The following is a 27,752-nucleotide window of genomic DNA, read 5'->3' on the forward strand; positions in this document are numbered from 1 at the left end:
GTATCACTGCCCCCTCCATCCCACCCCATCCTGCCCAGTTCCCCAGTTGGTAATGACCCCATTGCACTAAGACTAGCTCTTTCCTTTGCAAAGGATCATAGATTCAGGGGTCAAGGCAAACAACCTCATTTGTAAAGTTGAGAAAATTGAAACCTAGGCATATTAAGTAACTTGCACAAGGTCATATAGCTAATGAGGAGCATGACTTAGATTCAAACTCAGGTCCTGAGATGTCAAATCCAGGGCTTTTCCAATGCATCATGCTGCTTCCAACTCCCTTATGTATGATTTTATATTATAATTATCTCTATATGCATCCTATTATATGGTGAGGTGCATGGGAGAAGGGTTTCTGTGTATGTATCTTCCCCTGTGCCTAGGATAGAGCTTTGCACAAAAGATGCTTAAAAATATTTGTTAGAATTAAATATGTTCTGAGATCAGTCTGTAAAACTCTTTAAACAATAATGCACTTGATAATTCTGTAGCACCTAACTATTGTTTATACTATTGTTTCTATTTGAAAAAAAATGGATTCAGAATCCCAAATTGGCATGCCAAGAGTTTACCTCTCTCTGTCATATCTGTGATCATAGAAGCAATGCTTCACAAACATTTCCCTTTCATCTCTACCACCTATGAGACAATGGAATTGGGACCTCTTTGGCTCTTACACATTGGTTGTGGCCATGTAAAAGAGTTTGCTAGCATGTGGGTGATAAAAAGTGAGGAGTAGGAGTCTAGAAGTCTATGGTGAGTACCAATATCTAAGTAATTGGAAGTGAGGATAGGGAGCTGATATAGAAAATGGGGAACGTAAAGAAAACATGGAAAATATTGCCAAAGCAAAAAGAAATAGGACCGGTGAGGTGGGATGTTAGGAGTGGTAGCTAGACATATTTGTGGGAGCCTACCCTCCTCTCTATAATTTCTCCTCTGAAGTCAGTCCTAGATTTAGGAATAGAAGGGATCTCAGAGGTTGTCTACTTCAACCTTTTACAAATGATGAAATGAATCCCAGAGACCTTAAATAACTTGCCTAAGGTGCTACTCCTCAGTTTTTGAAATGGGATTTGATCCCAAGTTTTAGTGAGACCAAGTCCAGCAATTCTATCTACAATACCATAATGCCTCTCTCTTCTACCGAACCCTTGCCAGCATTTAGCCCAGGAACAAGATGAGAAGTAGGGGCTAATGGGGTTGGAGATGGGCTATTGACAGGAGACTGTGAAGCATGAGGAATGAGGAAAACTGTGATGGTTTAGAAACCTGCTAGAACAGGGTTTGGCATTTTTCAGGAATAGAAGAAATCTGGGGGAACTTTATAATGAGGCAAGATAGATAAATGGATGGATGGATGGATGGATATATAGATATTTTAGACAGATACAGATATATCTATCTGCATCATAGATGTATCTATCTATCTATATCTATATATCTTTGGAACTATTTTCCAAGTAATTTGCTTTGTGTCCCTTTACAATTATAAGCTTTTTGAGGGGAGGGATCATGTATTAAATTTCCTTTTTTATTTGCCCATAAATCAAAGTGGAAAAACTTAAATGAAGTGAAACTTGGTATAAGCAACTGTTCAGTGAATTCATATTCTTGGCTTAGTGTATTACATTGAAGAATTAATAGTAACAATAAAAATACTTCACTTGACTTTTAAAAATGTGATTTTATCCATTTAAGGTCTTCCTCTAGCAACAGTGATTGAAATACATCTATACCTTCTTATCATATGTGCTTCTTGACTATGTTTTACCATAAAATCTTCATAAATGGTCTGCCCAACATATTGGAGATTTTCTTCTTGCTCTTTTAGTATTAGTAGGGTTCCAATATGTTACTTCAGCTGTTCATCATCCTCACTATTTAATTAGCCTGCTTCTTCTCCACTAAGGACAGGCATCAGTAATATTCTTTATGTTTTCAAATGGCCATCAGCCACATGCTATATACTATTTCTTCCAACATGTACGTTTCCCCCTATTTTCCTCTAGTTATTTGCAATTTTAATTCTTATGAGATCATGGTGTTCTAAAATTCACATCTCTATTGGAATCACTTGGAGAATATGGTGTTAAAGAGAGAAACTTTTGCAAAGGCATCATTGTAGGATCATTGAAAGCACTCTGCAATTCTATAGATATAATCCAAGACAATCCAAACCCTCCTTATCAATTTCAGAACCAGATCATGGTGTATAATTTTTAAAATGCTCTATGAACATTTTCTTGGTTGCTTATTTCTCTTCTATATGTTTGAAGGGTCATTGCCAGGATCATTTGTTTAACCTTTCAATCTTTTTTTCAGTTCCTCCCCAGATCATGAACATCTCCTCAGACATCACTGTGAATGAGGGAAGCAGCGTGACCCTCCTGTGTCTTGCTATTGGCAGACCGGAGCCCACCGTGACATGGAGACACCTGTCAGTCAAGGGTAAGGTGCTCAATTCTGGGAAGGGAGAGGAAGACACTAAGGACCACTCTGGATGTCCCAGAATAAGGCATATTGTTTCAGATTTCTGATATAGAACTTCTGGATGAGACCAAGAATACCTGTCATTGTCATTGCTTGGTTTTTATTTTGTTTTCTTTTTTTAAATCTTTTTCACGGGGCAATGAGGGTTAAATGACTTGCTCAGGGTCACACAGCTAGTGTCAAGTGTCTGAGGCCAAATTTGAATTCAGGTCCTCCTGAATCCAGGGCCGGTGCTTTATCCACTGTGTCACCTAGCTACCCCCCTTGCTTGTTTTAATATAGAATCAAATATTTATCAAAAGCAGAATGTGGAATTATGAGGAGATTCAGAAAGCCAATTCTGTAAAGTTCTCTTTCTTCTAGTTTCGTTGGGGTTCCCCAAGCCCCTTTCCCCTCCATAACTGCAAAGGTATACAGGTATTCTATCAATTCTTCCCATGAGAAAAGTGTCTTTTCTCCAGGTGGCTGTGAGCAATGGTGATTTGGGATCTGTAGATGAAGGCAGCTGAATGATAAGAATGACTATTGGGGGTCAGATGAAACTGCATGGCCATATGCTTGAGAGTTTCTGTTTACCCAGGAGAAGAAGGATCTGTGATCTTCAATAATCTGACCATTTACCTGAAGTCATCTCTGCTACAAGCTGGAAATGACAAGTGTTTTATCTCTAGAGGGCCAGGGCGGCTGTGATGGGCAAGTACATCTGTTCCTACCTGGAATGTGTACCCAGGAGCTGGCAGGGGAAGATTTGTCAGGACTGCTTCCAAGTAGCAGGGGGAGCCAGCCGTTGTGAGGACATATCCCCATTGCCCCTTGGAAATCTAACTTCTTATCAAGATCAGCAGGGAATTAAGAAAAAAAGGGCCTGAGGCCATTTGATATTTTTATGCTGTAATTAGACTGTGTGATTAATTCCAGCAATTAGAATGGAAACCAGTCTCCCTTTAGGCATCAGAGAATGCAAATAGCACAAATGGCAACAAGTAAGCAAACTGTGTACCGCGTGAGACAGACAGACACAGCTACAGCAACATACAAAGGAGATACTGTAGCAGGAAAACCACTTCCCTTGTTCCAGACCTCCCTCCCCTAGGCTCCACTCCCTCCCCTAGTCAGGCTTTGTGAGTGGGAAAAACAGTCCCTGTTTCTTCCTGAATGAAATGCACATAGTAATGCTTGCCTCCTCCTACTTCAGGAGCAAATGGTGATGGATGAGTGAGATAATGCCAGTGAAGTACCTTGACCTTCTTTGGGTAAGGGCTGAGAATACTGAAATCCACAGTGGTTTAATGATAAAGGGGAAATTATTGAGAATATTCAAGTATGCCTAAGGGACATTAAAAAGCATGACCCTTATACAAACCAGAGAAATAGTATGTACATGCAAACATATGGAGTCACAGGCCTCTAGGGGAATTTGCTCTAAAGACTGGAGAGTTTTTGTCCTGTAATATATACAAATATATGTAGACGCAGCATGCCAATTTTCTATGTATCTAGTGAAGTCAGATGTCTTTATAAATGCTTGAAATCCCAGAATGTACTCTGTTGATCCTAAATACATATTCCTCTAAGCCTGGAGATCTTTTGAAAGACAGCTTGACTTTGGTTAAGTGTACAGAAGCTATTTTTTCACAATGCCACTATATTTAAGACTTCTGTACTTAAAATAGGGGACTTTTAACTCCCCAATTGGCCTTATAGCCTCAGTGCAGAAGCTGCAGGGCAGCTGGGAGAAGCCAGGAAGAGCCTAAATTCAATCTGCCCTCGGTCCCCTCAAATCTCCAGGGACGAGCATCACATCTGAGCTTCTCTCTTTTGTTTTCTTGTAGCCTTGGCCTTCTTTGCTTAGCTCGCCTTCCTGTCTCTATCTCTCATTGTCTTTTCCCCCTCCCAGTGACATTTAAAAATCTCAACTCAGGCAAGGAATGTGTTTGCCAAGTTTTTGAAAGGCACTAGAACCTGGAAGGTTTGCAGTTTCCTATTTGTATCTGTGGGGTGGCTGTCTTTATTTCAGGGGTAGGGGAAATGCTCTTTCCTTCTTCTGGGGGAAAAATGGGTTTGAAAGCTTTCCTAAGAGGGGCTAGTGAGACTCCTTCACATCAAACAGTGCTTACAGAACAACTTTCTGGTGAGTTAAGCACAGAAGACTGTGTAACACTGAAATGACATTTCCTTTGAAATACCAGTAGGATTGACAATGGAGGGGTAAGTACTGTGGACAAGTGTATCTGTAGCGTCACTGAATTCTGCTTACAAAAAAATTGAAGATCTATTTCCACAAAGTCTGTGAATACTATAACAAGAGTGAGTGTGCCTGCCACCCATCAATGAGGGCTTTTCAGATTTACTTGAAACTTTAGGAAGAATCATGAGGCAGTTGCAACCATTTCTTCTTTGTGCTTGGGTTCTAGGCTTGCTTTTCACTGCAGATCACTTGTTTAGCACCCTGAGCCTTTCCCAGGCTGCAGATGAAGAAATAAAAAGAGATGTTCAAGTCACTTGTCACTTGTCACTTGTCATGACAAGTGCCACTTTGACAGTAGGGACACAAAGACTTCTCAGGGTTGGGAGCTTCTTTGAAAGGAACATCATTATTTGGGGGCCCAGTTTTCTCATCGAGAAACCAAGTCCTCCAGGGGTATTACATGCATTTCTTAGAAGAGGCAGCTGGTGGCATTTAAAGAAACCTACCATAGGTTTGCAACAGCTGAGGACTGCTTGATCTCAAGACCATATGCAAATATTTTCATCTACCTTGGAACTCACAGACTGGAGATGCAGTGAGAAACCCCACTCCCCTCAGTGGAATGCTAGAGGATTTGTTTACAGGGTTATAATTATTAAGTGTTTTAAGCTTCTTAAAGAAAAGTGCTATGTAAATAAGATTTGGGGGTTTTCCAGCTGACATGCAAACCAGATGAACATTCTACAATGTCCTTATTCTTTAGATATAAACAATTATATTTGCTTTTCTAAGGAAACATATCTGCCTTAAAAAAAAAAAAGAAGGTACACATGAATTCACATGCAAAAAAAATGCAATGGCCCTTTAACATTCTCTATAATAATAGAGAGGGCAGCTAGGTGGCACATTGATTGGTACACTAACCCTGGAATGAGTAGGACCTGAGTTCAGATGTGACCTGACACTTATTAGCTGTGTGACCCTGGGCAAGTCACTTTACCCTGTTTGCCTCAGTTTCCTCATCTGTAAAATGAGCTGGAGAAATAAATGGCAAATAACTCTACTCCCTTTGCCAAGAAAACCCCAAATGGGGTCACAGAGAGTTAGACACAACTGAAATGACTGAACAAAAGCAACCACCTACAGAATGGAAGAATCACAAAATCACAGGGCACCGTTACCAAGAATGTTCCCCTGAAAAGTGTGGGCAGATGCCATAACAGAGAAGATAGAAAAAAAACTGGCAGTGAGCCACTGTATTTGGAGCCCCTTGTGGAACAGGTGGGTTCCAACACTTCCCCCTACCCCCCCAGCAGTTCTGAAGGACAGGAGAGAAGGAACCCCGCCAGAATTAATTGGGAGGCTGTTCCAGGCATATGGGGTAGTGTGAAGAAAGGTGTGAAAATGGGGGTGGATGAAGAAAAGAGTAGAGGCTGTTGTAGAAGATTGGTTGTCTTTCCATCTTCCTCTGCAATAACTTGGTACAGCAAGGCTCCTGCACATCTGGACTGATTGACAGTGATATACTTTGAAAAGCCAGATGTTTGAAAAAGCTTTAACGATTTAGAATCATCAAGCCTTAGACCTAGACAGGAAATTACATACTTGCCTTCCCCTAACACTACCATTCTCTACCCCCAGCCCCAGTTTATTTTTGTGCTCCTTGGTCATAAGGAATATTTGATATTTTAAGCTGTTTGTTTTAAATAATATATTTAGAAAATTATACTAATATCTTACTGACCCAACATCTAGAGAGGATCAGTTATTCTATTTAAGTGAGCTTTCTAGAATAAATTGAATAGTTTGATTAAACAGTTTGATTAAATATCTACTATGGAGAGAAAGCTAGGTGGCACAGTGGATAGAATTCTGGTCCTGGAGACAGGAAGACTTGAATTCAAATCCAACCTTAGACACTTATTAGTTGGGTAATTCTGGGAAAGTCATAATCTCTGTCTCAATTTCCTCCAGTATAAAATAGGGACGATAATTGCCCCTAACTCTCAAGGTTGCTGTCAGGATCAAATGAGATAATAGTTATAAAGCTCTTAGCACTGTGACTGGTACAGAGCAGGTGCTTAATAAATGTTTATTCCTTCCTACTAAGTGCAAAGTATTATTCACGAGCACAGCTAGGTGACACAGTAGGTAATGCACTGGCCCTGTATTCAGGAGGACCTGAGTTCAAATCCAGCCTCAGACACGTAACACTTACTAGCTGTGTGACCCTGGGCTAGTCACTTAACCCTCATTGCCCCACCAAAAATAAAAAAATAAAACCAAAAAAAATTTTATTCTCAGCACATCAAGTATTGCTTTAATGGCATTGCCTATGATCCCAGGTCAATTTTATGCCACAATAAGTCATTGGAAGACAATGTTGACATAGGAGGCAATAGGCATATAAATGCAAAGGTGAAGTAGGTATTTCCTGGAAGAGCTTACATTCTTCTGGAAAATTGATTGTAACACAGGAGCTGTGGAAGTGGGTAGAACTATTTATCTCTGTACTAAATGCTCCTGCAAGCTGATGTGCATTTGGCTTTTTATACTATTTCTTTCTCCCTGTCCCCCATTTTGTTTCCATACTGGTACTATTTTCATCATCTTTTCCCAATTCGCTGAAGGCCAAGAAGCCATACCATCCACACTTGTTAGAATTTTGTCTAAAATAATATGTGTAGGAAAACATTTATGGAGGAATGCAGGATGAAAAGATATCGAAGGAAGAAAAGTATGATTCATAGCAATGAAGGTACTTGCCACCCCTGACTCCATCCAAACCATCGATGTAAGAATAAAGAGAGTGGAGGTGGTGTTGTGTGGTAGATAGAGAGGCTGCCTTGGAGTCAGGAAGACATGGGTTCAATCCTTCCTGGGATATACCCTGACTCTGTGACCCTGGCAAGTCTTCATCTATCAGGGTCTCAGGAAGCTCTCCAAGACTCCAAGTTACAGAAAACATTCAGGCCTGTGTTTGCTAGACAAAATTTTTTCTATTCAACTATACTAATGAAACCACAGATCCAAACTAAAATTCAGGAAAACAAAACAAAACAAAACTGTGTGAGTTTCTGAGAAGAGCTCTTGGTGTTCACATAAGTTAAATGTACCACCTGGACTTTGACATCTGTTTTGGATGCACAGTCTTATTGTTTACCTTCTGGTACTTGGTAGTTTTCTACCTGGTTGAAACTGCAGTGCCTGGCAGAGAATTAATTGATAAATGCTTGTTGATGGACTGACCCACTACAGGAGAAATGACCTCCAGAAAGAAAGAAGTAATTCTTCAATTAGAGTGAAAAGACTGGACCAGAATATCCATTGTTCTGATTCAGAACAGCCATTTTTCTAACCTCATTTTCATTTTGATATCTTTTTTTTTTTGTTTTTTTGGCCAAAAGCTGCTTGTGTGTCTACCCTCCATGGTTCATGCTTTACTGGTTCCATAGCCATAGGGCTCATCCGAAGAAGGTATACTTGGTACTTTAAGTCAAGGAAGAATTTCCTTTCTCTACTTAGTTCTGTCCATCTACCAAGTAGTATATAGCAGAGAGAGCATTGGATTTCAAGTCAAGACTCCTATGGGCAAGATGCTTCACATATCCAGGCCTTGATTTTGCCCTTTGTAAAATGACAGAGTTAGACTAGAAGGATAACCTTTAATATCCCTTCCAATTCTAACATCCTGTGATTCTATGTGAATTTGCCATAATCTAGGCCCCACAACCCCCAAAGAACTCTAAACTTCACATGAGGCTAACCTCTCCAAATTCATGGAATCTGCAACGTTTATGGGAGACGATATTTCCTCTCATTTTATTTCTGACTCTTACTCCCACTCTTTCTGATTTGTTCTCATTGCCTCTTTCCTTCCCCTCTCCCCCACCACCCCCCACTGGTAAAATAAAAATTCTGGAAAAGGAAATGGCAAACTATCCCAGTGTCTTTGCTAAGAAAACTTCAAATGGGATCACGAGTTGGACAAAATTGAAATGACTGGACAACAACCACAAAAATAAGAATGGTATATACGATGTATATATTGATTGAATCTAGGCTTTAGAGGCTCTTGTGATCAGAAGAAATGAAACCATGTACTTATTCTGAGGTCATTTAATCAATAACCTTAACCCTTTCTGTTCTCATGAAACTATGCCAGCTATAAGCCTCAGCTGTTCACTTTCCTTTACTTTCCCTCCCTGAACCCGCACCTTATTTCCTGAAAGGAGGCAGGTTCCTGTACTCACCCCCACCCCCTTTTTGATTCCAGAATAAACACTGGTTATAGTGTGAAATAACATTGACACCCCTGTCTGCCGGGAGGCAGTGCTGTTCATCTGCTTCAATTAGTAAGAAACCTGCTGAGACCTACCAACCTCATTTCTCTTATGAGCAGTCCCAGGTATGAGCCAGAGCCACTAATAGGCATCGTCTCATAATTGACCTGCCGCGTCATCCAGTCCTACTTCCTCTGCTTTGTCTTCCCTCGGAGGCAGCAAGGATCTTCATTCCTAATCTGAAGACCTGTTTAGAGACTAATTAATCCCCAGAGTGTGAGAAAGAGGTGTCTGAGATGAGAAATCAAGGTTATACATATCTTGCTCAGTAGAACAGTTATGGGCAAACAAGCTGTTCGTCTCACATTTTTGCAAAGCAAATTTACGTTCGCTAACTTTGGTTCTTGTTGTAAATGAGAAGTGTATGAAGGTCTAGCAATGCGCTTTTCACCATATGGGAACCCATATGTTCCCCCCCTTTGCTTGGGTACATTTTAGCTTTGGCATGCACATATGCCTGTATTTTTGCAACTTAACAATATTAAAACTAATCCCATTTATGCTCCTTTTGGGCGAGTTGATTGAGTCATAAATTCCTGAGAATCTCCTCCTAGGGAGCCTAAAGTTCTTTTGTAGAAGCAGGGGGAGGGCAGATCTCTCTCTCTCTCTCTCTCTCTCTCTCTCTCTCTCTCTCTCTCTCTCTCTCTCTCTCTCCCCCCCCCCTCTCTCTCCCCCTCTCTCTCTCTCTCCCCCCCTCTCTCTCTCTTTCCCTTTCTCTCTCCCTTCCCCTCCTCTCTCTCTCTCTCTCTCTCTCTCTCTCTCTCTCTCTCTCTCTCTCTCTCGCATTCAGCTTTTCATCCTAAGTCAACCAACTGCTTACTCAATGCACTGACCATGCCCAGCAAAATCCAATGCTCTGATTGGCCTAGAAAAGGTAATTCTTTCATGTAAGAGATGGAAGTTAGTTTTCATAATTTCTCAGTTAACTATTTTTTTTTTGCCTCCATCCCTCATTGCTGTTCTTTATTCAGATGGAGGGAACCAATGGCATGTATAAAGGTATTTCTTCCTGGTCATTTCATTCAGAGTTTAGTTACTGTGGAACTCCAAATGGAATGATGCACAAAGATATAAGAGAAGAATTCAAACACTCGGAACTAGCAAATATTCCAGCCAAAGGTAATTCTATTCCATCTTGACACAGCCTTTCTCAATATCAGTTTCCTCATCAATGGAACATAAATAATATTTGCACTATTCAGCACATAGGGGTGTTGTGAGAAAAGCACTATGTATGCCTTAAAAGTGCTGAATAAGGGGCAGCTGGGTGGCCCAGTGGATAGAGCATCAGCCCTGGATTCAGGAGGACCTGAGTTCAAATCCAGACCTCAGACACTTGACACCTACTAGTTGTGTGACCCTGGGCAAGTCACTTTACCCCAATTGTCTCACCAAAAAAAAAAAAAAGTGCTGAATAAATGGGAGCTTTTATTCCTCTCCCCAACCTAGTTGGAAAGGATCTTTTCTTCATTAGGCCTTTTATAGACCAATATAGACCTGGAAAGATTTTGTTACCATAAGGATCTTCTTTTTTAATCTTGCCTCACCTCCCTGGCCACCACACATTTTACAGATATGGAAACTGATCCAGTTGTGACTTGCCTAAAATCACATAAGTTGAGCCAAATTCAACCTTTCATAGCTCTTTGCATTTACCTTATACTCATATCATTCAATAAAAGCTCAAGTTCTACAGGATTCTTCTTTTGTGTCGTGGACCTCTTATTTTTTAAAAGGCATACAATTTAAAAAGCTCAGGATTACAAAGAAAATCAAATGTTTTAACTAGCAGTTACACTATATTAAAAAATTAATAAACCCCATAGGATTAAGAACCCCTGCCTAGAGCTAGTAAGGCTATCAAAAGCTATTTAGGTGGCAGCTAGGTGGCGCAGTGGATAGAGCACCGACCCTGGATTCAGAAGGACCTGAGTTCAAATCCGACCTCAGACACTTGACACTTACTAGTTGTGTGACCTGGGCAAGTCACTTAATATTCATTGCCCTGCCCAAAAAAACAAAAATCAAAAAACAATTTAGACCAAGTCCTTATTGTAACAAATAAGGAAAGTTAAATCACTTGACCAAAAATATATTATACGGTGAATTATAGTTACTGGATATTTGCACATGGATTCTATCATACTCCATGATATAAATTATAAACTCCATTAAGACAAGCATCATGTCATTCATCTTTGCCTCTCACAGCACCTGACACAGTATTTTCTAGACCTTAAATATAGGGCTTTGACATTTAAATAAAATATGTAGATTTAAAAATTATTAATAAATGAAAGCAAATGACATATGGCGACTAATGGCAATCAAACTTATGATCAACTAATGAAAATACTCTTCTCCCAGATTTATTCTGAATTTGCTAGAGTCCTACTCTATGAACCTGATACTGACATGGATTTTGATGGGCTTCCCAATTTGGATTTGATAGATTTGAAAGCACAACCTTCTGTTCTTATGAGCACTAATCTGCCACGTCACTATCTTCAGCTGAATGATAAGCTCAGAGGCAAGTTCCCACATGCCCTCTTTGGTGGGGCACCCCTAGTTTCCTATCTATCAACTTATTCTGTGACATATGGCAAATCACCAAGCTTCTCACTCCTCTCAGTCTCCCCCCTGTCAAATGAGAATAATAAAGTCACACTCCCATTCGGTGGGATATAATGAGGGAATTCATCTCAAAATGTCTTTACCAAATGCTTTTGAAGATCCCAAACCCCAAGTCTGGATGTTAACATGCATCTTAGCAAGCAAATAGTACAGCTAGTGCAAAAGAAGGCCTAGAGCTGGCCAGGCATCCTGCATTGGCTGCCGTCTGGTTTAGAGCTTCCTTTCTGCAATTGCCTATATCCAATTATGCTATTGAAATCAGTTGGACACTGATAAAATTGAGACTAGCTTTACAAGTATTGGAGCTCTAATTGGCCTCAGCAGTGGGTCGGCTGAGACTCTTGCTGCTGAACAGAGCTTTTGGTTTTCAATAGAAAATAATAAGCAACCCAGTGAAATCACTATCATATTACAGCTGAGTCCGGGGATAATATGTGCTAATTTAGATGCTGAACTTCCTCACCTGGCCAGATGAATCTGGAATGAAACTTTAGGTCCTTTATTCTAGCCTTATTTGCTTTATCACCAGGCTGGCATATGTGTTCAAAAAATTCTGAGATCCTATATAAGTATAAGGTATAGTATAGGAAGCACTGTATTAGGATGCAAAAAAAAAAAAAAACAATCTGCATTTAAATCACAGGTCTTGCATTCATTTGCTCTATGTCTTTGGACAAGTCCCTTAATGCATCTGACCCTCAGTGTCTTCATCAATAAAAAAGGGGACAGTGATTCTTGTACTTCCTATCTCACAATGTTGTTGTGAAGTGTTTTATAATATTTAGAGTATGTAGGAATATGACTCTTTAGTTTGCTGGCACTTCCTAATAATGTCACAATCACATTCCCTCCTCACTATTCCCTACATTCCTGTGTCAAGAGAACAGGAGTTCTGTCTACCATAGACACAGGCAGTCTATATTAAGTGATCATAAGCAGTGATGGATAAAATCTCACTTACAAAGATTTCCTATTCGCATCCACAAGATATCCTAAACAATTGGGGGACGGCTTCTCTAGAAGGGAATCTTTAGACTTCAACTGCTGCTTTCTACAGTGGAGCTAGAGAACATTTCTCAGAATTGGTGTGGAAATACTTAGGGCTGCCAACATCAGAAATTTCTTGTGTTACCCAGAGAGATCAGTGAAAAACATATGGAGGTATGTATTATGTGCTCTGAATACTTATATCATTCCTATTCTTTCTTTTTGGTGAGGAAATGTTAATATTTATATAACTGCTTTGGGGCAATGAGCCTATATTTCATTAACGTTATTCTAGCTTTTGCTTAGATACCTTCTAGCTCTGGGTTCCTAAACTTTTTTTAATGTCATAGAGTCCTTTGGCAGTGCTCTTCTCAGAATAATATTTGTTGACTAAATTCATATAGAAGAAAATGCTCAATTTTAATTGGAAGTTAGTGGGCAAAAATGTAGTTTTTGTTATTAAGTTTTTCAAGTTCAATTGTTTTTCAATGGTTTTTTGGTTTTTCAATCCAGTGCTTCAGAGAACCACTGAAATCCATGGGACCCAGGCTAAGTATACCAGTTCTAGATCAATTATTGTTCATTTTGCTGGGTTCATAGTATATATCAAGATTGGCATTGCATAGATATCAATTACTCTCAACATGTCTTCCTATTAAGTTTTGACTTCAGGGTGTCACTTGGTCCTCAACATATATAAACCTCAAATTCTTCTTTGATAGCCTCCTTCTCTGTATGTCTCGCATAAAGAATAAGGCATTTGCAAATGGATGCAGCCTTGCCTTCAGCTATTAGTTCAATCTCACTTCCAAATTCAGTCTCAACATCTTTAGTCTCTCTTCTTCCTAGCACACATTAAAAACTTCACAATTATCAAGTCCAAATGATATTTTGATATCATTAGAGAACATTCCCATGAGATGAAGTAGATTTTTAATGTGCTTTTTGTGGAATCTATATAACTTGATTCCATCCATGTAATCCAGTGATTAATAAGATGTTTTGGTATGAATCCATCTTTGACTTGAAAGTCATGGTCAGTTTTATATAGGATTGATGGTAATTAATTGCTAGAAAAACTTAAACTCTCTTCATGGAAATGTTCTATTTTAAGTCAATTGTTTTTTACCTTATTTCATTAGTGATGTATTTTCTATATAAGCATAAAATACATTAGTACTATCACTATTCTTAGACCAATTTTATGCTTTTGTAATACTTGGCTAAGCCATGAGTGTGGAACTGAGCATAAGATTTTGCAACATCACTAAAGGTAATGTAAATCTTATGGCACTTTTGTGTGACAAATGGCATGATACCCCTGACTATAGCCTGTAAGAGCTATTTTCCATTTTCTCATTATGCATCCATGGTCCATAGTCAAAATATTTATATATTTAGTCCATTTTATACATAATAATAGATTGCCACCTAAAGGGTCAACTCCTTTTCCTATTGAACCATTTCTAGGAATTGGAATATTGATTTTTTAAAAATTTGTATTCCTATTTATCTTATGGTACCAGAACACCAAAGAGCCCCATTCACTTTCTGGTCTTGTCCTTGATGGAAATCTTTTCATCATGGAAGTTCTAAGTAGTGCCTACCTAGACCTCTGTTGCTGCCCTTTCTGTTTCTTAGATTTATTGGAATGGTTTCAATATGTGCCATTAAATCAGTTATATAAGCAGAACCTAATTATCCTATATCTTACGGTACCTAATCAGGCTTTGACAACTACAATACATGTTTTAAGGCAAAGAGAATTCTGCCTGTATATCCCCCCTGACTGGTACATTATTTTACGTTGGCATTTGCATCTTCCCCAAATCAAAGACAATGGTTTGGCATTTGAGGGAGTTGGTATTGTTGTTGTTTTTGCTATTTGATTGTTGAACCACTCTTGATATTCTCTAACACATATCAGAGAATTGGACTATAGGATTAGTAAAACACAATTTTTTTAAAAAAAGGAAAGAGAATATAGTTTAGTTACTATGAACCAATAAGTTGCTTTAATTTCTTCCAGAATTCTAAATAGGGAAATTTAGAAAAGGAAGAAAAAAATCTAGAAAATGGAATGTTGATTATAAAAAGTCAACATTACTTTATCAAGTAAAAATCATATCAGAGGTGGCACATAGTAAGTTCTGAATTAATGTTCTTTGGCTGACTCACTTAAGACATTTCTTTTTCTGACAGGGTTAACAAACTGGTAAATGAGGAAAATTCTCAAACTACCTTTTACCTACATTTTAGCAAATTATTTTGCACTATATTTTGTGTAATTCTTGTTGAATGAAATGGGGAGATGTGAGCTAGACAAGATTACAAATAGGTAGATTTGAAACTGGTTGAATGACCATCCCCAAAGCATATTCATCAGTAGTTAAATGCCAGCTTGGAAAGAAATCTCCAGTGGGGTATCACAAGAATATATTTGGCTCTGTGTATTTTATGCATTTATCCAAGTTAAAGATGAAAACATTAGATGACATGATTATCATTTTCAAATAACAAGAAAGCTAGGAAGGATAACTAACTCTATGACTGACACAGTAGAATCACAAAAGACTAAGAAGTAGGCTAAAAACATTGAGCCAAACTGAATAAAATGAAATTTTAAAAGGATAAATTTTAAATCTTCCTCTTGGATTCAAAAACCCACTTCATGATTACAAGATGGGGTAGATAGAACTAGGCAGCAGTTCTTCTGTAAAAGATCTATGGGGCTTAGCAGAATGTGAGAAAAATATGAGGTAATATTCTGATAGGGCATCCAAAAAAGTTAATGCAATCCTATATTGTATTGAGAGGGATAGGATCCTGGATTAGGGAGGTTACTTTCCAACAATATTCTTACTTAGTAAGACCAAACATGAAGAGTTTAATTAGTTCTGGGTCCTGATTCACATATTTTAGGAAAGACTCTGGAAGTGGTATATCCTGAGGATTCCCAGCAGGATAATGGCAGGCCTTTAGAAAATATGCCATATGAGAATTAGCTGAATAAACTTAGATTTTTAGCCTAGAGAAGACTCAGGACTGGGTGGGGAAGGTATCATAGTTGTCTAAATGATGTGTAGTGAAGTGAGCAGAACCAAGAGAATATTCTGTACAGAGACAGAAATATTCTTTGATGAAGAATGTGGATGACTTGACATCCAAGACAATCACAAAGAACTATTAATGAAACATACCATCCACCTCCAGAGAAAGAACTGATATTGATGCAACACAGACTGAAGCATGATATTTTTCACTTTCTTTCATTTTTTTTCTATTAATCAAGTTTTCTTATAAAAATGATAAATATGGTAATATTTTACATAATCATACATGTATAACCCATATCTGATTGCTTGTCGCCTTAGGGATGGGGAAGGGGAGGGAGGGAAGGAGAGATAAAAATTAGAACTCAAATCTATAAAAAAAAAAGTTTACTACAAAAATATTTTTTTAAAAAAAATCTATGTAAAATGAAAAAAAAATAATTGAAAAGGCCAGCATGAGGAAGAGGGAATAGACCTTTTGCTTTCAGCCACATAAGGAAGAACAATGGGTAGAAGTTGCAAAGAAGTAAAGTTAGATGCAAAAAACAAACAAAAAAAACCTTCCTAAAATATAACACTGCCCCAAAGTAGAATGGACTATTTCAGGAAGTTGTGGCCCACCCCTCACTATAGTTCTTTAAGCAAAAACTGTATGACCACCACTTGTCAGAGTGGATTCTCTTCACATATACATTCCATTTCCTAAATTCTGTCAAAAGATTTCTATGTTTAGAAAAAATGACTCAAAATAACTCTACCTGAATAACAGGCTCAAACTCAAAATCTTCTCCTTCAGGAAGGTGTAGTTATAGCACCTTGGGGCAGCTAGGTGGCACAGTGGATAGAACACTGGCTCAGGAGTCAGGAGGATTTAAGTTCAAATCCAGCTTCAGACACTTGACACATATTAGCTGTGTGACCTTGGGTAAATCAATTAACCACAATTGCCTCAAACATTGAGGGCCCAGGGCCATCTCCAGTCATCCTGACATATATATATATATATATATATATATATATATATATATATATATATATATATATATATATATATATATATATATATCTTTCCACTGGACCCAGATGGCTTTGGAAGAAAGAGTGAAGCTGGTGACTGCACAGCCCTCCCTCATTTAAATTCAATTCACCGCAAGTCATGGCATCACCTCCCAATGTCTCAGTCCTCTTTGAAAACGAAGGACAAACAACCAATAACAACATTGTTCATCATCCTGGGTGATTATCATCCATTGCTCAGTGGAGCACTCACCCAATATCCTGTTGACCTTCCTTGGGTTCTTTTCAATACCTTAGAGGTATTCTTGCCATCTGGACTATCAATCTGTTATCTTCTATTCTCATGATATAACCATCAAACCTCTTTTTTAGTCTCATAACTAGAACAGGAAGAGACCTCAGAGTCTATGACTTGTTCATTATACTTTATATTAAGCCATCGTTTGTTGTTAAATCATTATTGGCAATTAAGTGACATAGTGGAGAGAGTTCTACATTTGTAATCAAGAAGATTTGAGTTTGAATCTTGCCTCAGACATTTATTAGCTGCATAACCATGGGCAATCCACTTAACCCTTCTTACCTCAGTTTACTTATCTATAAGGTGGAAATAAGAATAGAACCTTCCTCAAATGGTTGCTTCAAGCATTATATGAGATAATGCATACAAAGCAACTTGCAAAATTTAAATCACCGTATAAATGCTAACTATTAATCTGTCAACAGACATTGATTAAGCACTTAGTATATACCAGGCACTATGCTAAGTGCTAGGAAGACTCAAGAAGCTCAGTTCTAATGGAGGAGACGAGAAGCATATACAAGATGCATGCAGTCTAAATGGAAGGTAATCTCAGGAGGAATGGTGTGGACAGAGGGTGAATGGCTTTCTACAGAAGGTAGAATTTGAGTTGACTCTTGAATGAAGCAAGAGAGACTAGCAGGTAGAGATTAGGAAGGGGAGAGCATTCCATAAATGGAAGAAAGCCACAAAGTTAAGTGATAAGAAAGAAAACCAATATTTCCCAGAGGTAGAGTATTTAGAAGGGAGAAAAGTATAAGAAAATGAGAAAGGTAGGAAGGGACAAGGTTTTAAAGGGCTTTCAATACCCCAAAGAGGAGTCTGATTCTGTAGGTAACAGGTAGCTACTGGAATTTATTGAGTAGAAGAGTGCCTTGCTCAGATATGGATAGAAATGACAAAATTTAACAACATATTGGATGTATGAGGTATGTGAGATGAGTGTGAGGATTGCAGAGATTTTTAACCTGGGTAACTGACATGACGGTGGTGTGTTCTAGAGAAGTAAAAAAGTCAGGAAGAAGAAAATATTTGGGCATGGAAGGGAAGATGGCAAGTTCAGTTTTAAATATATTGAGTTTGAGTTATTTATAGGATATCCAATTTTAGTTGTCTATAAGGCATTTTGTAATGTGATATTGGAATTCAGGAAAGATTGAGGCTAGATACATAGATTTTAGAGTCATCTGCACAAGGATGATAATTGAACCAATGGTATCATAGCTTTAGAGAGTCTCTCTTTCTCTATGGGTTGTGATGCTTTACTGGCTTGCCTGCCCTGTTAAGAGCAGTTCATTAGCAGTTGGTAGAGTTGGCTGGACACTTTTCCACTGGTTTTGCTCTCCTGACTATTGACTTTGGAGACTGAGTTAGAAGTGGGGCCAGTGCCCTAGGAGGAGCTGTGTTTCCCAAGGCTCTTGGGCTTAACCTGCTTATGTATCATCTAAGTATGACTTCTTGTAGTGAGAAAAGTATTTCAGTGCTCAGGAGTCCCAGTGAGTTTCTGGTATGGCAATTAGGAGAAAATGTCTTCTTTATGGTTCCTTGAATCATCTCACATGACTCCACCTACAATGAGAGACTGACAAAAGTGTTAGCACCATTAACCCCACTGGGAACTCAGTTTGTGATATGATATTCCTGCCTCAGCTTGAACAAAGATTACATAACAGACCCTACATTCCAAGACTTCTACCTTTCTATCAGGTTATGCTTAGGCAGGGGTTAGGGATGTTATCATGTAGATGATGGTAGATGACCTGGAATACCCATATCAATCATCTGAAAATTGTACATAGAGAAAGGGAAACCACATTTTTTAATTGATTGTGATGGTGTGGTATGTAAGGAAGCACTGACATGAGAGTGGTGATGTTTTTGAAAGAGGCATTTAATTAAAGGCAGGTTGAGCCTTCGGGTATGTCTTCAAAGGGATTCTTTGTTAAGTAGGGGTCATCCTAGATGTGTGCTAACATCCTTTCCATCCCTGAAGTTCAGTGGTTCTGTGATCACTATAACAGAAACACAGATCATGGTTTGGGTGGAGGGGGAGATATGGTACCATTCAAAGAAGAAAGGAATAATGACCTGTAAGCTGTGGTAATGGAAAGAATGAAATAGCTGCCATGTACATGATGAAAGAAGAATCAATATGACTTTGTGAGGGCATAGATGTGGGGTAGAGGGAAGGGTGGGGGGAGGTCAAGGACAATTCCAAGATTTTGGACCTAAGCAATTGAAAGAATTCAGTTTCAGTATCACAGACAGCATGGGCCAGAGCAATAGGTGCTTTAGGGGAAAGATAATGAGCTTAATTTTAAATATATCACTACCTCAGATAATAGCTACCATTTATACAGTGCTTTAAGATTTTCAAAGCTTTATACATGTATTAAAGCATTTGATCCTCATAACCACTCTCTGAAGTCAGTGCTATTATCATTCCCTTTCTACAGATGAGAAAATTGAGGCTGAGAGGTTAAGGGACCTACAGCTAATAAGTGTCTGAGGTGGAATATTAACTCAGTCTTTCTGAATCAAAGTACAGTCCTCTTACCCATGGTACTAACAAGCTGGCTATTAATCTTGAGATAAAATTAGCACACTAACATGGAGAAAACAACTGAAAAGGCCAGGCTGAAGCTCAGAGTGAGATCAAGGCTAGAGAGATACATGTTGGAATCATCAGTAATAGGGGGCAAGCAAAGAGACTGAACTAGATAAATTTTAAAAGAAAAATTTAAATAATGGAAATCTGCCATTTTTCAATAAAAATACCCAGCCAAGAAAAGAAAATAAATGGAAAATAGAAATTATGGCAGGCATGTTTGTGTTCCTTGTCTTCTCTGCAGTAGAGAAGAGTGAATTGAACTGTATCGAATGTCTCATCACAAGTTACAGACTAGCCAGGGTCCTTTGTACCAATACCTTGCCTGAACTGAGAAAACATATGGGGCTTCTTACTCACACCTATTTTTCTTCCTCCTCCTCTTGCCAGAAATGAACACCTGTGGTTGATACTGCAGAATTAAGCAGGTGTGTTTAGATGGCACTATCATTGAATATACTTCATCTATGTGATTCTTAGAGTAGGAGAAATCATTAACATCCTAAATTCATGCAGGGACCACTTCCTGGCAATAAACATTTTTTCTCATCTGCCCTCTCCTGTCCATCCCCATGACCATTTCCCTAGTTCAGGCCCTTATTACTTCTCACATTATTGACCTAAAACCTATCTGTAGACACTGGCTCATCCCATCCTCCCTGCCCTGAAAAACACACACACACACACACACACACACACACACACACACACACACACACACACACACACACACACAATCTTTGATCTACCCTATACATTTACATAATGGCCAGATCAATGATTCTAAAGCAGTTTTACAAGGATATACATCTCTGCTAGTATCAGAAACCTATAGACCTTCCAGAATTTCTACAAAACAATATAATCTTTGCCTTTGATTTCCTTTCTTTTTCCTTTCCTTTCCCCTCCTTTCCTTTCCCCTCCTTTTTCCTTTCATTTTTGTCCTTCCTTCCTTCTCCCCTCCCTCCCTCTCTTCCTCCCTTCCTTCCCTCCTTTTTTTCATTTTCCAGATAAGTATCTTTCTATTCATTTGTCCTTCCTGCTACTCTCCATTGAAAAAGAAATCCTTCTATACATATCTACATAGTATAACTAAACAAATTTCCACATTAGCTATATCTATAAATATATGTCCTTTTCTGCAGTTAAAGTTTAGTATTTCTCTGTACAGAGGTGAATATCATGTTTCATTTTCATTCATTTGGACTTGTGCTTTATCAGTGAAATAATGAAGTTCCAAAGTCTTCCAAAGCAACCATACACTTCCAGCCTTAGTCCATAAAACTATATCACAGAAACCCCATTTTCCCCACTATAATGTTTTTGGTCCTCTCTGACTATTGCTTGCCCCTGTCAGGCCATATCTGGAGTATTATGTCACTTCTGGACACCACATCTTAAGAATGCTGACAAGCTGAGTTCATCCAAAAGAAGCTGACTAGGCTGGTGATCTGCCCAGAGACCATGCTCTATGATGATGAGTTGAAGGAAATAGAGATATTTAAGCAAGTGAAGGCCTATTGGGGAAAGGATATTTGCCTTGAACAAGCTAACGGGCTGTCACAGGGAAGATGGATTACACATACCATGTTTTGCCTCATACAGGAGACCTGGGAACAGTGGATGGAAGTTTTAGTGAACAAATTTCAGATGGACCTAAGGGAAAATGTCCTTCCAATAGTAATTAGAGCTTTTAGAAATTGGAGTGAGTTGCCTTGGGAGGTGGTTGGATTTTGGTCATTGGAAGTCTTCAACCAGAGATTGGATGGTCGCTTGTCACTAATATTATAGAGGAAAGACATTCTTGTTCAGACGGGGGTTAGGCTAAGTGACTTCTCAGGCTCCCTCAGACACTGGGATTCTGAGATTTCCAATTTTATCTTGTGCTTTCTGCTCTCTGAACTTTTGTACCTGCCTAACACCCTGACCAGAAAGCTTCTCCTTTTCTGTTTCCAAATCCTACCCATTCTTCAAAACCTACCTAAAATCTAAATATTTTGCAAATCCATTAATAAACACTATCATCAGACTTACCTACCCTACCAACATCAATCAACACTATAAACACTATAGTTAAATACTTCACCTTCTTAAAGTACTTTAATGTCTACATCATTTAAGTAACCCTTGTCTGATACACTTATTGTTATCCCAACCAGACTTTAAGATTTTTAAGAGCAGGCATAGAGTTTTATCTATCTCTATTATCATCCTCCACCATCTGAGTCCCTTCTACCCAGAAGCCATTGGGGAAGGTCAGGTAGTAGGAAGATTAGCCACCAGCCTCTCTTCTTACCCTTTCCCACCAGTGTCATGATAGCCACTGAGACCACATTCTGGACTACCTAAATAGACCTTCTTCTCACCTATTTTTGGAACGTGACCTTTCACCCCATTTCCCCATCTTTCTCCCTCTCCCACTTCAGGCTGCCACCTGAACCAATCCAAGATTTTAGGTGCCCTTTCTTCTTCCCCCTCCACTTAACACCTCCTCAAGCCTTGTGGACACAGAAACCATTAGAGCTTCTTTATTGCTCATAAGGTTTAGATCAATCTTTAAATCAACGTGTATTTATCTAGTACCTACTGTATAAGACACTGAAGTTACAAGTCCAGAGAATGAAATAATACCTGTTTGTAAAGCAATTATATTCTAATGGGGGAGATGAAAGTACATCTATAAATATATACATCATAAATAAAAACATATACAAAGTAGTTAAATACAATTAGTTTAAGATGCCTGGCATTTATAGTCATGGGATTGGGAAAGGTTCTTTGCTTGTGTTATATCTGAAAAGAAGAGAGGTTCTATGAGATTTAGGTAAGAAGGGAGTACTCAGAAATTTAGGATAGTTATGTAGGGGCCAAATTTAATATGGGGAAAGTTAATTGGGTGGCTTGCCATAATATTGGGATTCAGAAAATAACGAGGGACCTCTAGATCCAAAGTTTTCTCCCCTCTGAACTGCCTTTTTAAATGATTTCTCCCAGGCCAATAAGAAAGGAGATTAACAGCCTCTTTTCCACAAACAAATCAGGTTTTATTTAATGAGAATAAAATACACAGCAAAGGTGAAATTAATAAAGTAAAAAACAAGGGAATAGGGAAAAAGGAAAATGGATAATCCCCCTAACTCTAACAAAGGCCTATACAATCTGCAATCTTGTTTCCAGCTCAGCTGATTCAAAGTGCTGTATTTAACTCACCACCAGGGGTCCTTAATTTCTATGGGAGTCAGCAGCCAGTCTCTTTTCCACTCCAAATGCTCCACCAAGTCCAGAGAGAGAGACCAAGAGAGTGTGAGAGTCTGCTACTTCCTTTTGGGGTCCCCTTTTCTACCTTTTTCTCCCTCCTCCAAAGGGGAGGTCCTTCAAGTAGTGTGGCTGAGACTGGTTCCCTGTTGATGATGCAGTCCACAGCCTCTGAGGACACTCCTTCTCAGGGTTGGCCAAGTTTAAAGTAGGTGGCTAAAAATCTAATCATCTTAAGTGGTTACTTAGTAGTTTCTCATTCACATCCAATTCAAACACTACTAAATCAGTCAAGTCAGACCCCTGAGCATCTGCCAAATTCCATTATTTTACCATAGTTAGTAGAAAGAAAAAGAGATGGAAAATGAAATATCTTATGTGAGGAATAAAGATAAGAATAATTTGGCCAGATTAAAGAGTGTGAGGGAGAGTAATGACCAATGAGGCTGGAAAGATAGATTGTATAGCACTTTAAAAGCTAAAGAGATTTATGCTTTAGATTATATTTTATAAATTTATATTTTATCCTCAAAGCAACAGGAAATCATTGGTGTCAATTGAGTCATCATCAGTTCTGTACTTGAGGAAAATAGCTTTAGCAATACTCCATAGGATCACCTAGAATGGAGAGAGGGAAACCAAGTAAGAGGCTGTTGCAATAATGTAGGGGAGAGGTGATAAGGACCTGAACTAAGGTGGTAGCAAATGAACATGACAACAGATTAGAAATGTCAGGGGCAACTAGGTGGCTCCATGGATAAAGCATCAGCCCTGGATTCAGGAAGACCTGAGTTCAAATCTGGCCTCAAACACTTGACACTTACTAGCTGTGTGACCTTGGGCAAGTCACTTAACCTTCATTACCCTGTCCCCCCCCCCAAAAAAAAAAGAACAAAGAAAAGAAAAGAAATATCAGGTAAGAGTGACAGTCCAGAATAAAATTGAGGTAATGAACATGAGATACTGGAAAGATGATGGTACCTTTGATATAAATAAGGGAATTTAGGAGAGGAGAATTGGGGGTTCACACAGGTAGTGTCATAGGTATGACTTGAACCCTGATCATTTTGATTACAAATTCAGCTTGCCATCCCGCATATCATGTTATCTCATCTTAAAGTCAAGAGATCTGTGTTCAAAACTCATATCAAGCACAATTGGGCAAATGATTTAATCGCTCAAGCCTCAGTTTTCTCCCCTATAAAAGGGGGGTGATAGTAGTTGGAATATTTACTTCTCATTGCATTGTTGCAAAGAAAGTTTTTGCAAAGTTAAAAGTGCTACACAAGTGGAAATTATTATGTTGTTATACTCAAGAGTTTCTTCTACTCCCTCTTCATCTTCCCATATTCCATTGCCCCTCAGTATCATAATGCCACTTCAGACTCATCACTAAGTCTTTTTCTATCCATCTTTCTCCTTGTATAACTTTTCTGTTATATTTTCTTGATCCAATCTCCCACAGTTATGTCTTAACATTAATTTTCCACCCCCAGCCCCCATCCTCTTACTGAACATTACCCTCTTCCACCTCACATGTTCCTGGCACTAGAATAAGATCTTGAAGAAGGGTGCACCACTGTGGGTAAGTCAATGCTAAGGAACTGAGTGAAGAAGAGTTAAATTGATAGCGAGTATTTAGCCAAAAGATATTGGAGGTCAGTTTTCCCATGCCATAAGTCCATGAGAAGATTGGAGAGGTGGTAGGTTAAAGGCTTTCCCTCACCAGTTTCAGACCAGGATTAATTAGGTGTTTTCCTTCCCTTGGAGCTCAGAGAAAGGAAAAGAACAGAGTGGAAAAAAATCTTCATTGTCTGGAGGATTTTAATTGGAATGGAATTCTCATGTCTTTCTAAACATTACAGCAGCATTGAAGATGGGTCCCTCCAATGAAAGTAGGTAGGATCTGAGCTGCTGGGGAAACTGGTCTCATTAAGCAGAAAATGTTGATTGTCCCTTTGTGTCTGTGCTCCACAGCTGGAGGCAGAACCAGAGCATTTTGCTCTTGATGTCCATACAAACAAGGATGGGGTAGAGGGAGATGTAAGGAGGCCAGATCTCCCACTAAATCTAAAAGCCCCAAAGGCCTCACTCCACTCCTCTTCTACTAGCCCAGGAAACTTCCTAGTTATAGGAAGGAAGATCAACAAAGTTCCTTTTGTTCCCCACCCCATAGTAAGTCCCACTCAAGGATAATTTATTAGTGAATCTGAAACCCCTATGAATACCAGAAGAAGTCCAGTTTTAATGAAACTCTAGGCTATTTTGCTTCTTAAGTGAGCTGTTTAAATAATGAAATCACCAGTTTTCCCTTATCTAGCTTTATCCCCTGACTTACCCCTTTGTCTTGTCCTCTCTGGCACTGCTCTTTTGCTCCTCTCTATCCCTACCACAACCCATAAATGGTTTAATCTCATTCCTCTAACAGGTCATCATTCTTTTCCTTCCTGTTTCCCACTGTGCTGGTACTTATTTGTCCCTGCACAATTTGGGGCTGGGTATAGCAATTACATCTGCAATGAACAGGCTTACCTCCCCCATGAGTAGTAACGATATTTTTAATACCATTCACGGCTGAATCTACCTTTTGTTAGAGTGTACTGGGACTGGCAGAGGAACTACAACTTCAACTTGGGGGAACCAAAATGTTCACATTTGAATGCATGAAAAATGAATGAATTAAAAACATTATTAAGCACTGACTATATTCCAGGAATTGTCTCAGCTACAGGAATACATATACCAAAGTGAAATAGTTCCTATCCTCAAAGGGCTTATATTTTAATATACAGATAATATAGATGGGGCAGTGGTGTACATGGAAGGGAGTTTTGGTCTTGTGAATAATAGAGATTGTGAATTTATTCATTGGACAAGTGATTGATGTGAACTTTCCCAAAACAATTTTCATTTGATAATTGTGCCATGAGAAAGAAGTAGAAAGGGAGAAGGGCTGGTGTAGCAGTATGTTCATGGTGGTAGGGAAGATGGCAGTATTGCCTGTGTGGACAACAGGATGAGATATGTAGCATGGCCAGGGCCCAGCGTAACAGACAAGGTAAGTTTGCACTTAAAAGCCAAGACAGCTCAGTCCCTGGATGGGAATTTCAAAGTCGAGTGCACTAGGTACCTTAGGGACCAGGGACATGATTTCTTAAAGTCTCATCCAGGGAGGGCTTTTCCAGGTATGGTATAGCACCCTTTTAAGTCAGCCTTTCTCTGCCATGGTTCTTCAGTCAGCTGTTATCCTTCTGTCACCCAATTCCCCACCACTAGTATTTTCACTCATGGACATAGGTTTCTATTCTTCTCAGCGTCCATGTATGCCTTTGCAGCAAAACCCAATTTTCTTACAGAAGCAAGGCAATGATGTCACTGAAAATTTGAAAGACTGAGATATGATCATCACAATTAAACTCCCATGGGACACCTGGGATTCCAGGACTTGATGAGGAATGAAGAAATTGATCAATCAGAGATAGTAAGGTAGTAGGGGGCAACACAGACTCAGATCAGCTGATAGTGGCCTTTTAATTTTTTTGGAGAGGAGGAGAGAGAGAGAGGTTGCAGTGAACTAGTTACTTGCTACAAAAAAAAAAAAGAGCAGAAGCAAAAGTGGAACTGGAAAATAAGAGTAAATATACTCTAACAAGGTCAAGAGTAGGTTCAAGTTGGAAGGCTGGAGCTGTAGGTCAAGATTGAACAAGAACAAGTAAGTTTTCAGTATGACCCAGTCATAGGAAATTGGAATGAATTCTAACTGCCAGTAAAAGTGCCTTTGGACAGTTTCCAACTAGCTTTACAGTGTTGTTCATTTTGATTCAATTTAACTCAACCAATATTTATTAAGTTCAGACTACTGCTAGGTGCTACTGATGTAAAGATGCAATAATATATATGGCATTTATGTAGCTCTTTAGGGTTTGTAAAGTGTTTTTATATGCAACACTTGCCCTGAACCCAGGAGTTTAGATGCTCCCTCTCATCACCACCATTTCTGTGATTCCATATGAAGCAGTTGCTTTAATTGCTATACCCATGCACACCACCAGGTGGCTCTTGAAGTTTAGGCTATGCCAGCTCCTTCTCTGAGAATGTGTCAATCACCTCATCATCTACTGAGAGCATGCAGATAACTTCTTAGTGTTTCTACTTTCTTTTTTTTAGTGTTGCAGATTCAGTGCTTCTATGTAGGAGTCTGGAAAAAAGTTTCAAAAATACCTCATTATTTCCTTGGCTCATGCCTAAAATCACTTGGATCCTCAATCTTGCTCCTTTTAAGATCACAGCGTCAGGGATGTTGGCATTTAAAGGATGTTAAAAATTCATCCCCTCAATTACAGATGAGGAAAATAAAACTCAGAGAGGTTAGATGACTCATTCAAAGTCATATAGGTGCTAAATAGAAAATTAACAGAATTGAAATTCAAATTATTTGACTTTGAATCCAGCATTCTTTCAAGTCTACCATGTTGTCTCTCTCAGTTGAATGAATCATTAAAAACAAAACCACTTCACTTACTTAGCATATAGGTTAAATGCACTTATTAGAGTGAAAGTGAAATCAAAATATAATTTTGTTAACACTAAAGAGAATTAAACCAAGACTCTGTTGTGATACAGAGTTTGAATTTTTAATCTCCCCCTCTATTGTATGTTTTTCAAATTAGTTCTTATAGTGGGGCAGATACACCCAAATGAAATTTGTAGAGAATCACTCTTAGGTGTTCTTGGTCTCAAAATAAAAATAGCAGAAATGAAACTAGGGTGCAGCTAGGTGGTGCAGTGTATAAAGCAACGACCCTGGATTCAGGAGGACCTGAGTTCAAATCCAGCCTCAGAAACTTGACATTTACTAGCTGTGTGACCCTGGGCA

The 27,752-nt window shown here is 38.8% G+C and overlaps 1 protein-coding gene across 4 annotated transcripts in view; it reads left to right on the forward strand.

Annotated features, from left to right (window-relative positions):
- OPCML (opioid binding protein/cell adhesion molecule like) overlaps positions 1 to 27,752 on the forward strand; it is a 1,508,279-nt gene that overhangs the window by 1,379,529 nt on the left and 100,998 nt on the right. For all 4 annotated transcript variants that reach the window (XM_043991521.1, XM_043991522.1, XM_043991520.1 and 1 more), the window contains one exon: positions 2,323 to 2,448. In XM_043991521.1, coding sequence (XP_043847456.1) covers positions 2,323 to 2,448 — 126 coding nt within the window. The remainder of the gene's footprint in view (positions 1 to 2,322; positions 2,449 to 27,752) is intronic.

This window comes from Dromiciops gliroides, chromosome 3, assembly GCF_019393635.1.
Source record: "Dromiciops gliroides isolate mDroGli1 chromosome 3, mDroGli1.pri, whole genome shotgun sequence".
NCBI lineage: Eukaryota > Metazoa > Chordata > Mammalia > Microbiotheria > Microbiotheriidae > Dromiciops > Dromiciops gliroides.